The 14121-nt window shown below is 36.5% G+C and overlaps 1 protein-coding gene across 7 annotated transcripts in view; it reads left to right on the top strand.

Annotated features, from left to right (window-relative positions):
• The window catches only part of ppp1r12a (protein phosphatase 1, regulatory subunit 12A), an 80609-nt gene that overhangs the window by 49097 nt on the left and 17391 nt on the right, over positions 1–14121 (top strand). For 4 of the 7 annotated variants that reach the window (XM_048157017.1, XM_048157011.1, XM_048157010.1 and 1 more), the window contains 11 exons: positions 1186–1407; positions 1529–1617; positions 1878–1994; positions 4988–5134; positions 6248–6367; positions 6455–6601; positions 7294–7384; positions 9059–9238; positions 9339–9501; positions 11863–11990; positions 13171–13233. In XM_048157017.1, coding sequence (XP_048012974.1) covers positions 1186–1407; positions 1529–1617; positions 1878–1994; positions 4988–5134; positions 6248–6367; positions 6455–6601; positions 7294–7384; positions 9059–9238; positions 9339–9501; positions 11863–11990; positions 13171–13233 — 1467 coding nt within the window. Of the gene's footprint in view, positions 1–1185; positions 1408–1528; positions 1618–1877; positions 1995–4987; positions 5135–6247; positions 6368–6454; positions 6602–7293; positions 7385–9058; positions 9239–9338; positions 9502–9772; positions 9985–11862; positions 11991–13170; positions 13234–14121 lie in introns of those variants that run through there. The other 3 variants (XM_048157013.1, XM_048157015.1, XM_048157014.1) reach the window with 3 other exon arrangements.

Here is a 14121-nt window from a genome sequence, read left to right as displayed (position 1 = left end):
TCTATAAAACAGCTATTAATTTTAAAAAAAAAAAAATTTAAATTTGTATATATTAGTTTTAGTCATAAAATAATATTAAAACAACATTTATTTTTTAAAATGTTTATTTATAAACATAATATAAATCGTATTTACCCTTTTAATATTTATATTATTGCAAATTTTCTTTATTTTTATTAAAATGTTTGTATTTTATTTTTTATAGAATATTTACAATATACTATATATTATTTTGTTGGCAATTTAACATTAAGCAGCATTGTTAGCAATGCTCTTCTTTTTTTTTTTTTTTTCCTTCTTTTTGGCCATTACATTTTCTTAAAGCCGAGATGTCCATTTCAGAGCACATACATAAATAATAAACTGCATATAAAGTGCAACAGTCAGGTTCTGGAAGGAAAAACTCCATTAATTTTCTCCATAGGAAAATATTTTTTAATGATAACTTATAAACCTTTAAAGACAGCCTTGCTGTGAACTACGAATCAATGGTATTTACTTCTGTTGAAGCTTGCATTATTTCAACTTAGTTTTAAAATAATAATGTGTTTAACAACGGAATTCATGGTGGAAAAACTACATTACCCATAATGCTTTACAGAAAATTCCACCAGTCAGAGAGTCGAAACAATCAAAATGCATTGAGTCTTGTACCTTTTATAGTTTTGTCTGATTTTCAAATACTTTTTTGCTTCAAATCAAAGTTTGTAATGTTCACCTCATAGCATGTTGGCTTGGTTCATGACTTAAAATGCTTTAACAAAGACTTTTTTGAAATCCCTATGGGAGAAGTGAATGGAAACAATACTTCCGGAGCCAACGCCATTGAAAAAGTGGGTGGGCACTGTTGCACTCTATTTGAAATTGTTGAAAATATCAAAGTTGCTCAGCCCTGCTGTCCACTGCTCCCATATGTACGCCTTGCTTTGACCTGTCAAACTGATCCGAGTTCTCTGTTCTCTCACCCGCACACATGGACGACCCCTAATGTTGATTCACAATGTGTGCTAGTAAATGCCACATCTGCACATGTGTGTGCTCTAGATATTTCTGTGATTATAAAGTTGGAATTTGGGCTTCTCAAATGTTGGAAATGGCATAAAACAGACTTGAGGCACTCCCAAAACTAACTAACTTTGGATTTCAACCCCCATCCCTTCTTTATTTGTTCTTTCTCCTCCTCAGGTGAGCACACCTGCAGGGAAGGTGTCTCCTAAAGATGAGGAGAGGAAGGATGAGTCTCCTGCATCATGGCGTCTGGGCCTGCGGAAAACCGGCAGTTACGGAGCACTGGCAGAAATCAGCACAACTAAAGAGGCACAAAAAGAGAAGGACACAGCCGGGGTGATGCGCTCGGCCTCTTCTCCTCGCCTGTCATCCTCACTGGACAATAAAGACAAGGAAAAGGTCTACCAGAATTTAGTTTTGGGTCAAATAACCCTGTTTTTAATTGTAAGATTGAAGCTGTTTGCATTTGATTCTTGAGTTCGTTTTATAGAGATTTGAACCTCTTTATTGATCTGCACAGGAAAAGGAGAAGACACGCCTGGCGTATGTCGCTCCAACCATCCCGAGGAGACACGTTAGCACATCAGACATTGACGAAAAGGAAAACAGGTAAAGAAAGGACACTTGCTGTTTTGTGCATTTTTGAGAGCACCTTCTGCTGCTCCATGTTGTGTTGCAGTGTGAAGCACAAGCTCAAGTGTAGCATGTGTTTGTGGCTGATGCAGCATGTTCATGTTGTAAGAGAGAAGAATATAAATAATGTTGGTTAGATGGTGTCCAGTATACTCTAGTTAGTCTAGTAGTGTAACAGTTTTTTCAAGAGTGGTTCTCTGGAATTGGAGGTACTATTTATAGCTTGTGGTCCTTAGGGATTCGGCTGCTAGTCTGGTACGTAGCGGCTCATACACTAGGAGACGCTGGGAAGAAGACCTGAAGAACAGCGACGGAACGGCCTCACAAAACAGAACCTCCAGCTATCAGCGCAGGTTAGCTTTTATTCTAGTAACTATATTCATTTTATTGGCTAGCGACTGAGACTTTCAAAGAGATGGGCGAAAAGCTGATCGCTTCTTCCTGCTGCTGCTATCTGAGATGCTTCTTGCACCTTTATTTTGCCTTTATTTGGCTTGCGTTTGTGTATGACACTTTGACTGAGATTCTAACCATCTTAATACAACCATCTCATAAACCGGTGTAAGTACTGCAGTTTAGAAACATTACTAACAACTAACTTGAGTAGAACTGCAGAAGTTGGTTAATCTCGGCTCGCTGTCATCGGACGTTCTTTTAGATGGTCTTTTGAGCATGATAATCATCTTCCTAGCATGCATGTGCCTGTCTAAAAGAGAGGTTTTCAAACTTTTTAAAGGGTTAGTTCACCCAAAAATGAAAATTCTGTCATTAATTACTCACCCTTGTGTTGTTCCAAACCCGCAAGAACTTTGTTCATCTTTGGAACACAATTAAGATATTTTTGATGAAATCCAAGAAGTTTTTTTTTTTTAACTCCCATAGAAAGCAACGTAGTTACCGTCATTAAAGGTCCAGAAAAGTAGTAAAGACATCGTCAAAATAGTCAATGTGACTGCAGTGGTTCAACCTTAATGTTATGAAGCAATGAGAATACCAGTGCTTCCCACAGGTTTGAAATATACTTGCGGTGGTAGCCGAGCGAAAAATCCTCCTATTACCCACGGCACAAAAATGGTCTACTACATGTGACAAACAAATAATGTGTCATTTTTAACAGTATTTTTATTTATTGAAATTAATTTTAATTACATAGCATATTACATTTAATTACATACTAATATTATGCATTGTAAATTATGCAAAATTACAGCATTTAAATGGTTCACCTTTTCCTATGTTCTTCTTGCTGTCATATAGTGTCTCTCTCAGTGAATGGGACACAGATTTTACTAGTACAATTTATAAAATGAATAATATATGTCAAATAATGTTCTTAGTCTTTTCTTCCTGTGGGAGAGACTACAATAATTTACTATGAATTAAATGGAAATCAAATTAAATACAATTTGTGTAACCAAAATACCAATAATGCCCAAAAGAAAAAACGTAGCGTGTGACTTTTAATTATAAATAAGCCCGAAATACACCAGGACTCTTATTTTGAAATAAGAGTCTGATCCTTCAGATTCTTACAGTCGTCTAAAACATTTTATATAAAGGCCATAATGTAGACTTTGTAATAATTCATCAACTTGAGTTCATTAGCAATCGCTTGGCATAAATCTGCGCTTTTCATTGATTGAGAATCACTTTGAAGCAGACTGAAGCGCTGTTGCGCGAGCTTGTAGAACGCGCAACAGCGCCCCCTTGTGACTTTGCAAAATGCAGCGCCTGTGTGAATGTCAGCAGGAGTAAACAGTTCTGACGCACACATAACGAGCAGGTACGAAACGACTAGTTTATCGATCGCGGATGGTTTCATTATCTTGCGCGGATATAAAAGTATAAGAGGATAAAAATAATAAAAGCAAAAATGTGTCTCCAAATATACTTGGGCGGCGGTTATTATACGTGGGCGGCCCGCCCAAGTAAAGTCTATGTGTGGGAAGCACTGAATACTTTTTATTCAACAATTTTGTTTCTCCCCTGTCATTCTCCTATGCAGTAATATAATAATATAAAACATTTTGTCTCTATTTACACTACCATATCAGTAATTAAAAAAATCAGAAATTCATACTTTTGTTCAGTAAGGATGCATTAAATTGATCAAAAGTGACAGTGAAGACTTTTACATTGTTACAAAAAAATTTTTTCAAATAAATGTTGCTTATTTACTTTCTTTTCATCACAGATTCCTAAAAAAAAGTATTATGATTCCCACATAAATATTAAGCAGCACCACTTTTTTCCACATTTAAAATAATCAGAAATGTATCTTGAGCAGCATGCAGCAGAATGATTTTTAAAGGATCATGTGACATGCTGAAAATTCAGCTTTGCCATCTCAGGAATAAATTACATTTTAAAATGCATTCAAAATGCAAAACAGCTTTTTAGATTTGTGTTTTATTTGTTTTATTTATTCAGTTAACAGCCTAATTTTGAAACTTTGACACAAAAGTACATTTAAAGCAGAGCTAAGTAACTTTTTTTACCTTCATAAATAGTTTTCTAAGTCCTTACGATGGTTAATTGACTTGTAGTGGTGTGTTTGAGGTGAGCACTAACCCCCTCTGGCACGTCTACGCCAAAAAAACAGCACTTGCAAGTTGAGCTGCATCGACCCGACACAATCTCGCCTCATGTTCACGTTCACGCGAGAGTGACAAAATGCTTTACGCTAATTCAAAAGTGTATATATTATGACTTTATAAGACAATTTCGAAAATTACCCACCTCCATCAAGTGTACTGTATTTGCAAATTACCCGCCTCCTCTTTCTTGTACTGTATTTGCAAAACTACTGCGCTGGTGAGCGTTGTAGTCGTTGCTGCGCTTGGAGTATTTACGACAGTGTGATTCACTGAAGGAACCTGTAGGGGGAGCTTCGCAAATCTTACTGAGTTCCGCTTTAAGTAAAATTTAGTTTGAAAACCCTGGTCTAAAAGATGAAAGCACCTTAAACCATCCAAATGATGTGTATGCGTCAATGTGTAACTATGAATTTGCATGACTGCACTTGTGCCGCCTGGTTTGGTTTCAGACTCTGATAACAAAAAAAAAGCATGTTGGAGTGTCAGATCTTTATTTTTTTAAAGCATGCTAATGGTTTCTATTTAACATGTAGGTTTCCAATTTTTTTGAAGTTATTGATGGTATTTTATAATTTATATAACGAAATATGACTTTATAAGAAACCAAGCCCTCCCCTCACAAGCGAGTCAGTGCTTTAGACACTGTATGTACACTTATATGTGTAACATTTTGTCTATGTGTGTGTGTGTGTGTGTTTGTCCGCTCCCTGCTAACTCACCTCTTTCACCCCGCCACTTCCACATGGCAGTACGTCTCACACGCTAGCGTTAGGCCGCACGTCTAGCTCTCGCGACCTGCCTGCCAAATCCTCCTCTGCCTCCAGCCTGGAACCTAACAACTCTAAAGCCTGGCAGCAGCCTTCCTCCTACTACCAGTCTTACAACATTCACCGCAGGTACCTGCCCGAGCACCGCCCAGCAAACGCGCACACACACTCCATGTCCTCCATCTGTCTTTTGTGTTCCCCACATGTAGCTTCTTGCCATTCTTACTGTCTGGTTATTTATTTGTCTATGGGGTGTATAGTTTACACTATACATTAGAATGGACTGAATATAGTGCTGGACAATATAATAAATATAATATAATTATATTATTTTATAATATAAATTAATATAATAATTCACCATGTATTTGCCAAGGTTGACGAGAGAACTATTATTCAGTGGCCAGTACCAGTAGCAAAATATACATTGAGTTAAAAAAAATGTATGAATATTTCTGTTTAAGAAATATTCAAACAAGTATTACCTAATATAATGGATGAATAAAAATGCAAATAGATGAATAAAAATGCAAAGCTAAAAAGATGCAAATTAAAAGTAAACAGTGTTTGAATGTAAATATAGAACACTGTCAAAAGTAAAAAAAAAAAAAAAAAATATATATATATATATATATATATATATATATATATATATATATATATATATATATATATATATATATATATATATATATATATATATATATATATTTATATATTTATATTTTATTTTTTTTATATTGCCCAGTCCTAATTGTTATTTATTTTATTTTTTTTATTTGTGCATTATGGACCATGGTTTGTTTTTTGTTGTTTTGTTTTTTGCTTTGTATTTTAGTATTTGCTTTTAGTATTTTTGCTTTGTTTCGCTTTGCTTTTAGTTTTTGTTTTGCTTTGCTTTTTGCTTTGCTTTTTTTTGTTTTGCTTTTTGTTTTGCTTTTTGTTTTGGTTTTGTCTTTTGGTTTTGCTTTGCTTTTAGTTTTTGTTTTGTTTTGCTTTTTGCTTTGCTTTTTGTTTTGGTTTTATTTTGCTTTTTGTTTTGGTTTTGTCTTTTGGTTTTGTTTTGTTTTTTGCTTTGTTTTTGGTGTTTGGTTTGGCATTTTGTTTTGTGCATTATGGATCTTGCTCAGGTTTTCGGAATGAGGGAACTCTCCCGTTTTCTCTTGTAGTGTTTCTTTTGAGCCATCTCTCTCTCCTCTTATGCTATGATTTGTTCCCTGACTATTGTCTGTGTTCCTGTAGCGGCTCCTTTGGAAGGAGGCATGATGATGCTTTAAGTTCCACTTCTTCTGCCACTTCCACAACGACGACCTCCACCTCCTCTGTTACCTCACCCACAGGACACCGCAGCCTGCTGTCCAGGTACGAGCACACATACCTCTTCAACTTAACTTACAAACTAAACACTCAGAGTAGGTTCTGATAGTGAAATGTGTCGATGCAAAACAGGTATTGGTCAGAGGAGGGCGCGGAGAAGGAAAAAGAGAAAGAGAAGGAGTCGGCTGCGGTCATCCCCACAATCAACACTGCAGCCACCACCACTACCACCTCCACTACTGGAACTGTACTGGGCTCTGACGGACGAGAGAGACGCAGGTACACATGCACTGCAACGTCATGGAGAGTGTTTTTCCACACTTTTTTTTTTTAAGTTGATTCAAAGTCAAAACTCATTGTACCTATTCAGGTCATTCAACTTAAAGGGATAGTTCATCCAAAAAAGAAAACTGTCATTATTTACTCACCCTCACAATATTTTAAACCCATAAGACTCCCATTCATATGCAGAACACAAATTAAGATAAAAAAAAAAACAAAAAAAAACAATATTTTTCCATGAAAAGTCAATGCAACCAAAATTTTCAAGTTTCAAAAAGTTCATAAAGACATCATAAATATAATCAATATGAATTGAGCAGTTTAATCTTATGAAGAGACATATTCAGGCTTTTGTTTAATAATAAAATTTAAACCTGAATTGAGACTGTATACTAGCTATAAATAGTTATTGCCAGCCACAAAACTGTATTTTGCCATTTTAGACACAAAGAAGCAATATTATACACATTATACAATATTATACAATATACATATTTTCTTCAATAGATATGTTTAAATTCAGTTTAAACAATGTAGCATGTTCCTGTTCATGTTTCTAATTATGTAAGAACGTTTTATTTATTCTCCAAAGCCTATTTTTTTTCTCATTAAAGCTGCCTTAAAAAGCCTCAACAAAAGCGCATGTTGCTTCAGCTCTCGGATTTTGTTTCTTTGTGTTGCATCTGTAGATCATACCTCACCCCTGTGCGTGATGAAGAGTCCGAGTCTCAGAGGAAAGCCAGATCCAGACAGGCACGGCAGTCCAGGAGGTCCACACAGGCAAGTCTAGACTCTAATCTAAACACCTGCAGTAACTCTCTCTAATAATAGTCAGAACCACAGTGCTTTTTACAAATGATTTGTTGCAAGATTTTAATGGTTCTTGCTTCAGATTTTCAGCGTTGGTACTGTTTGAAGCCCAGGATATGCTTACTGGAATTAAGCTTTGAGCTCTGTGATGTGGCAGAGATTTATGGGAGAAATAACTGTTTTAATTAGAGAGGAAATTAGATTTTTTTGCCTTTTTAAAAGTACGGGATCTAAAAATTAGGTGGTTAAACATAATAATTACCTGCTTTAAAAAAACTAAATTATATATTACGTAATCATGTGGTAATGCCTATTTTTGGATAATCTAGGGAATTAAATACTTTACAAGTGAAAGTCCTTTACAAGTCCTTCATCTTGATTATATTCTTTTTTTTTTATTTGGAATTTACCTGCATTTAATTTTATTATTAATAACAAATATGTCAGCTTCATATTATATAACACTTGAGCTAAAACTAAAGGAGAAATATGTTTTAAAGAGGACCTGTAATGCCCCTTTTCACAAGATATAATGTAAGTCTCTAGTGTCCCCAGAATGTCTCTGTCACTCAGGTTTCAGCTCAAAATACCCCACAGATCAATTATTATAGCTTGTCAAATTTGCCCCAATTTGGGTGTGAGCAAAAACATGCCATTTTTGTGTCCCTTTAAATGCAAATGAGCTGCTGTTCATGGACCCCTTTCCAGAAGAGGGCGGAGCTTTAGCAGCTCACGCTTCGGTTGCTCGACAACAACAAAACTGGAGAATCTCACGCTGCCAAAATGACGATTGTCAGTAACGGTGTTCAGCAGGAAGAAGTTAGAGTGCAACTGGACATTTCTGAATCATTAGTGGATAAATTTATGTAGTTGCTGCGGAGTTGATTCAGCTCATCGACTAGCATGTGCCGTCATGTTAATCTTTTGTGCAAATCCAGCATTGATTTGACCCTCATTTGTGAAGCGGTCTGGCGTAAAATGACGGCATAGCAACAACACTCAACTACAACAACTCTTCCTTTTCTCTAAAGCAGCTCAACAGGGTCCACCCCCTTTTTTGCGTGTTTTGCCATGGCGTTAGAACTGGTACACCATTGTCGCTTGCCAAAACAAAATGGTTGCTCCGTGGGTGAAAATGTGCAGATTAAGGGGTGGTCCCAAGTGATCCCCTTCGTACATCACTTGGGGAGCGAAATCAATCTGAGTGGCTTGTGTTTTTTTTTTTTTTTTCACATGCTTGCGGAGAAAGGCTTACCAAAACAAAGTTACTGGGTTGTCCTTTTTCACGTTTTCTAGGATGGTAGATGCACCAGATTATAGCACTTAAACACAGATTTTCATGATATGTCCCCTTTAAATGTGATTGGATAAGCAAAGTTAAGCTGTTTTAAACTGGAAATACACTTCTGTTACTGTACTTGTATAGTTTTCTGCTCATATGATGTTTTTATTAATATTAATAAAATACTATTTGTTATTATTGATATAAATGTTTTAATAATGTATATTCTTAAAGTAGCACGTATGGTAATAAGGTAATTTCATATATATCTGCACTTACAACAAAATAACAGCATTATTGGGGTCATTTAGCAGACTCAAAAATGAATGACATAATTTTAACCCTTTGACTTTCTTTTTCAGGGTGTGACCTTGACTGATCTCCAGGAGGCGGAGAAGACTATCGGTCGCAGTCGCCCCACACGGTCTCGAGAAGATGAGAAAGAAGAGAAGGAAAAACAGGACAAGGAGAAACAGGAAGAGAAGAAAGAGACAGAGACCAAGGAGGATGACTATAGGTCACGCTACCGCAGCTTTGAGGAGGTGAGGAAAACTCCTCTCTGTTCCCGGTCACAGAGAACAATTTCAACTAGCATTTTTGTGTCTTCTATGTCACACGAGTGTCCTTTTTGTTGTCCTCCAGAAGTACCGGAGCACCTTGGCCTCGACCACCACTGCCTCCTCCACCCTGCCTTCCTCCTCTAGCAGTTCGTCTTCTCTCTATAGCACCTCCTCTGTGAACCGGCCAAACAGCCTGACCGGCCTCACTTCAACCTACAGCCGCTCCACACGTGACACTGAGAGAGGTATACATGTCCGGGTCTTTCATCCAAAAAAAAAAAAAAAATTAATTTTATTCATAACAATGAGTAGCCTATTGTAGGAACATTTTAACATTTTATTACGAAATTACATTTTTAAGGGGGAAAAAATTTAATTATATGTACTGTTCCAAGCACTGCAAATGCCCTTAATTGTCATGAAACTGTCACAGTGCAAAAAACAGCTGTGTGGTCACTGATTAGAGTGACATGGCACAGGAAGGAAAATGAGTGATATGGTTTTGTGACGCTACAGGAACTGGCATACAGACAGGGACTTCCTTTAGTATGGCTGCAGACTGACTAAGCCAAGCATCAGGCTGTTGAAAATCTTGCGTTCGGTAGGATTTTTTTTTATGTTTTTGAAAGAAGTCTCTCACCCAAGCTGCATTTATTTGATCAAAAATACACAAAAACAGTAGCACTGTGAAATATTATTTCTGTGTAAAATAACCGTTTTCTATTTTAATTTGTGATGTCAAAGCTGAATGTTCAGCAGCCATTCCTCCAGTCTTCAGAGTCACATGATCCTTCAGAAATCATCAGGGTCCCTGCAGGTCCTTAAAAAAGTCTTTAAGTCTTAAATTCAGCTTGATCAAATTTAAAGGGTTAGTTCACCCAAAAATGAAAATTATGTCATTAATGACTCACCCTCATGTCGTTCCAAACCTGTAAGACCTTCGTTCATCTTCAGAATACAGTTTAAGATATTTTAGATTTAGTCCAACAGCTTTCTGTCCCTCCATTGAAAATGTATGTATGGTATACTGTCCATGTCCAGAAAGGTAATAAAAACATGTATATCCACAGTGACGCATCATCTTCTTCTACGGCGGTTGGCATCCAGCTTATTGGTGCATTACTGCCCCCTTCTACTCTGGATAGTGACGCGATTAGGACATCCGTGACATGCACACCTACGCACCATTTTTAAAAATATAGCAATACCAAAATACAAACAATGTAGAATAGCTTGAATACAGCGTGCGTCTCCCTCAGACTGTAAACGAAGCTCGGGCGCACTACATAACACGTCATCAGCGTCACTGTCTGGAGCAGAAGGGGGCGGTAATGCACCAATAAGCTGGATGCCAACCGCCGTAGAAGAAGAAGATGCAGCGTCACTGTGGATATACACAGACCCGGAAGAGAAGACAATGCTGAATAAAGTCGTAGTTTTTGTTATTTTTGGACCAAAATTTATTTTCGATGCTTCAAAAACTACTAACTAACCCACTGATGTCACATGGACTACTTTGATGATGTTTTTATTACCTTTCTGGACATGGACAGTATACCGTACATACATTTTCAATGGAGGGACAGAAAGCTCTCGGACTAAATCTAAAATATCTTAAACTGTGTTCTGAAGATGAACGGAGGTCTTATGGGTTTGGAACGACATGAGGGTCAGTCATTAATGACATAAGTTTCATTTTTTTGTGAACTAACCCTTTAAGGTCTCAAATATCTTAAATGATGTATCAAAAGTCTTAATTATCATTTTAAGAGGTCTTAAATTTGGGGACGGTAAAACAGGAATTGTGCCTAATGTGGTTATTAAACTTCAAAAGGCTATGATATAATGAAATGAATGTGAGCACTGCGCGATCAAAGACAAAGACTCGTGGTTTCATAACAGTTTGCCATAAATAATTACAGCACATTCATGGCATTCGATTGCTTTTGATCTACTGTTGATGAATCAACAATCTTTATTTTACTGTTTTTATATTGTAATGTGTTGTATATGGGTGAATATTTTAGCTCCCTCATCTTTATGCTCATAAGCCGTATTATGTTATTGTTGAATGTGTGCCCTAGCCTGTTTAATCAAGTAAAAGAATCTGAGATGCATGATTTATTTTGGTTTTGTTCTGTAAGGACATTGAACTCTGCAGATACCCTGAGTCATTCTAATATGCTGAAACATTTCTTATAATCACAGTTGAAAACAGTTTTTATTTTTATTTTTTAACTTGAATATTAATCTTTTGTCTCATTATAAGTGTCTTAGACACATTAAGTTCTTAAAGAAAAGTGAAAAACTTACTGACTTCAAACTTTTGAACGGTAGTGTATTTGATTTGACATTCCGCCAGCTTATATTAGTTGCATTTAAACACACTAACCTTCATAATAAAAAGATTTTATTGCAGTATTTTGGAATTACATTTATTGTTTGTTTCATTTTTTTGAGATTTATTTTTAAGCTCAACCAGGATTTCTAGCTTAGCCTTGGAGCACTACCATTCCCATAAATAAAATGGGGGTTTCCACCAGTGGTTTATGTATATTATTGCTCAGTTATACTTATAAACAACAATATGTCTGTTTTCTGACCAGAATCTGATAGAAAAGAAAGAGAGGATGATAAGGACGGTGAAGACAAGTCGCAGCCACGCTCTATACGCGACCGCAGAAGACCTCGAGAGAAAAGACGCTCGACTGGAGTGTCCTTCTGGACCCAGGATGTAAGACTCTTGCACATAAAGCGCTCACAAAACTCACTCTATATGGACTCGGACACAAAAGACATGATGAGAGCTTTACTATTTGCCACAAGCCTGTTATGGTTGAAACTATATATAAATATATCACATTATTACACAACTCTCTGGAATACTGATTTCTTATTAGTCAGTTGCAGCTGGCTAGAAAGAAAACTTAACTGCCAGCTGGTCATTAACTCATTTTATGTTCATGCCAAAGCGTTTATGTGCATTTGGTGATTGCAACTGTTAATTTTGGACCCTGTTTACTTTTATAGTTGGAATATAGTGGAGTTTGGATAACACTTTACAACAAGATTACATTATTTCGCATGGGTTAATCCATTAACTAACAATGAGTAATACATTTGTAACGGTACTTATTAATCTTTAAGTTAATTAAATGTATAGTTCACCCAAAAATGAAAAATACCCCATGATTTACTAACCCTCAAGCCATCTTAGGTATATATGACTTCTTTTTTCAGAAGAACACAATCGGAGTTAAATTTAAAAAAAAAAACATCCTGGCTCTTCCAAACTTTATAATGGTAGTGAATGGCGCTCCTGATTTTGAAATGCATTGAAGTGCATCCATCCATCATAAAACATATCCACACATCTCCAGGGGGTTAATAAATCTCTTCTGAAGCAATGGGTTTTTATTAGAAAATATCCATATTTAAAGCTTAAAATAACTAGCTTCCGACAGACGGCCTACACAAATTGACTTGGGCCAAAAGAGTGACTTTTATGATGGATGGATGCACTTTTTTGGACTTGACAAAATCAAGAGTGCCATTCACTACCATTATAAAACTTGGAAGAGATGGGATATTTTTTAATATTACTCCGATTGTATGAAGATAGAAGATAGTCATATACACCTAGAATGGCTTGAGGGTGAGAAAGTCATGGGATAATTTTCATTTTTGGATGAACTTTCTCTTTAATAAAAATATATCTGTTCATTGTTAGTTCATGTTAGCTCAAGTCATTTAAATAATATTAACCAATATGATGTTTGATTTTAATAATATATTAGTAAATGTTGAAATTATTGACATGTATTATAAATGTTGATTTATAAATGCTTTAGAAGTTAACAAATGGAACATTATTGTAAAGTGTTAACGGAATTTGAAATGTGTTTGTGTTACAGAGCGACGAGAACGAGCCAGAACAGCCATCAGACTCGGAAGGCAGCACTAAAGGAGAGCCTCAGGTGAACATTAACTTACCCACAATGCATCTGCCAACACAAATGTATCAGTTTAGACAAATGCTCAATTCCTTATTCAGCTGCCTATCGTGTTGGACTGTTTTTGAAGGACTTTGAGGTTCTTCCTCTGCCCAGCTCTGTCTTTCACCTTGTATAGTCAAAGAACAGTTTGACTTTCCTTCATGTTTGGCAAAACAAACAATTCACTGACATTACTACGTGTCTGCTAACTGCTGACCCCCTCCCCCCTCTCCAACTTCCTGGAATTGTCCCAGCAGCATTAGTCCTCTTAAAAATGAAAGTCGATTCACAGCCCGCAGACTGTCACCTGTTACAGGAATAGTCAGCAATCAGTTCCTGGCTGCAGAAAATCACACTTCTAGTGATAAGAGAAACTACTTAGCTAGTCACATGAGTCGTGCTTAGTGTGCTGTTAGTTGTGTGACCAGGGTGATATTGTGAGGTCAGCGAGGATAAGATAAATATCCTGCATATCCTGTGCCAACATCATCCTGGAACCAGATCACACACAGTTGGGTGGAAAACTGGGAATGAGTAATTCAAAAGTGACAATTTATTAGAGTCAGGAAGAGAAACAAAGAGTAGTACAAAGCTTTGTTGTTGGCTGTCGGGTCAGTGGAAAAAGAACAGGAAAGTACTTTTTGTGTATATGGAGAGGGGAAAAAAAACAGCTGACACCTTAAATCATCCTCCGATTAAAACACTTTTCCAAGTGCGCTTGTTACAGCATGTCATCCAAGTTTAAATATAGCACAAATATGGCCTAATACAGCTAAAGATCAGTTCTTGCTTGGATGGTTCCAAATGATAAGTGTTCAGAGGGCCGCAGTATGAATGAAAATCTAATGGGGTCTATGGGTTCTTTATGAG

The sequence above is a fragment of the Megalobrama amblycephala genome, linkage group LG14 (assembly GCF_018812025.1).
Source record: "Megalobrama amblycephala isolate DHTTF-2021 linkage group LG14, ASM1881202v1, whole genome shotgun sequence".
In the NCBI taxonomy this organism is placed as follows: Eukaryota; Metazoa; Chordata; class Actinopteri; order Cypriniformes; family Xenocyprididae; genus Megalobrama; species Megalobrama amblycephala.
The sequence above is the reverse complement of the archived record's forward strand: the minus strand, read 5'-3'. Positions and strand labels throughout refer to the sequence as shown.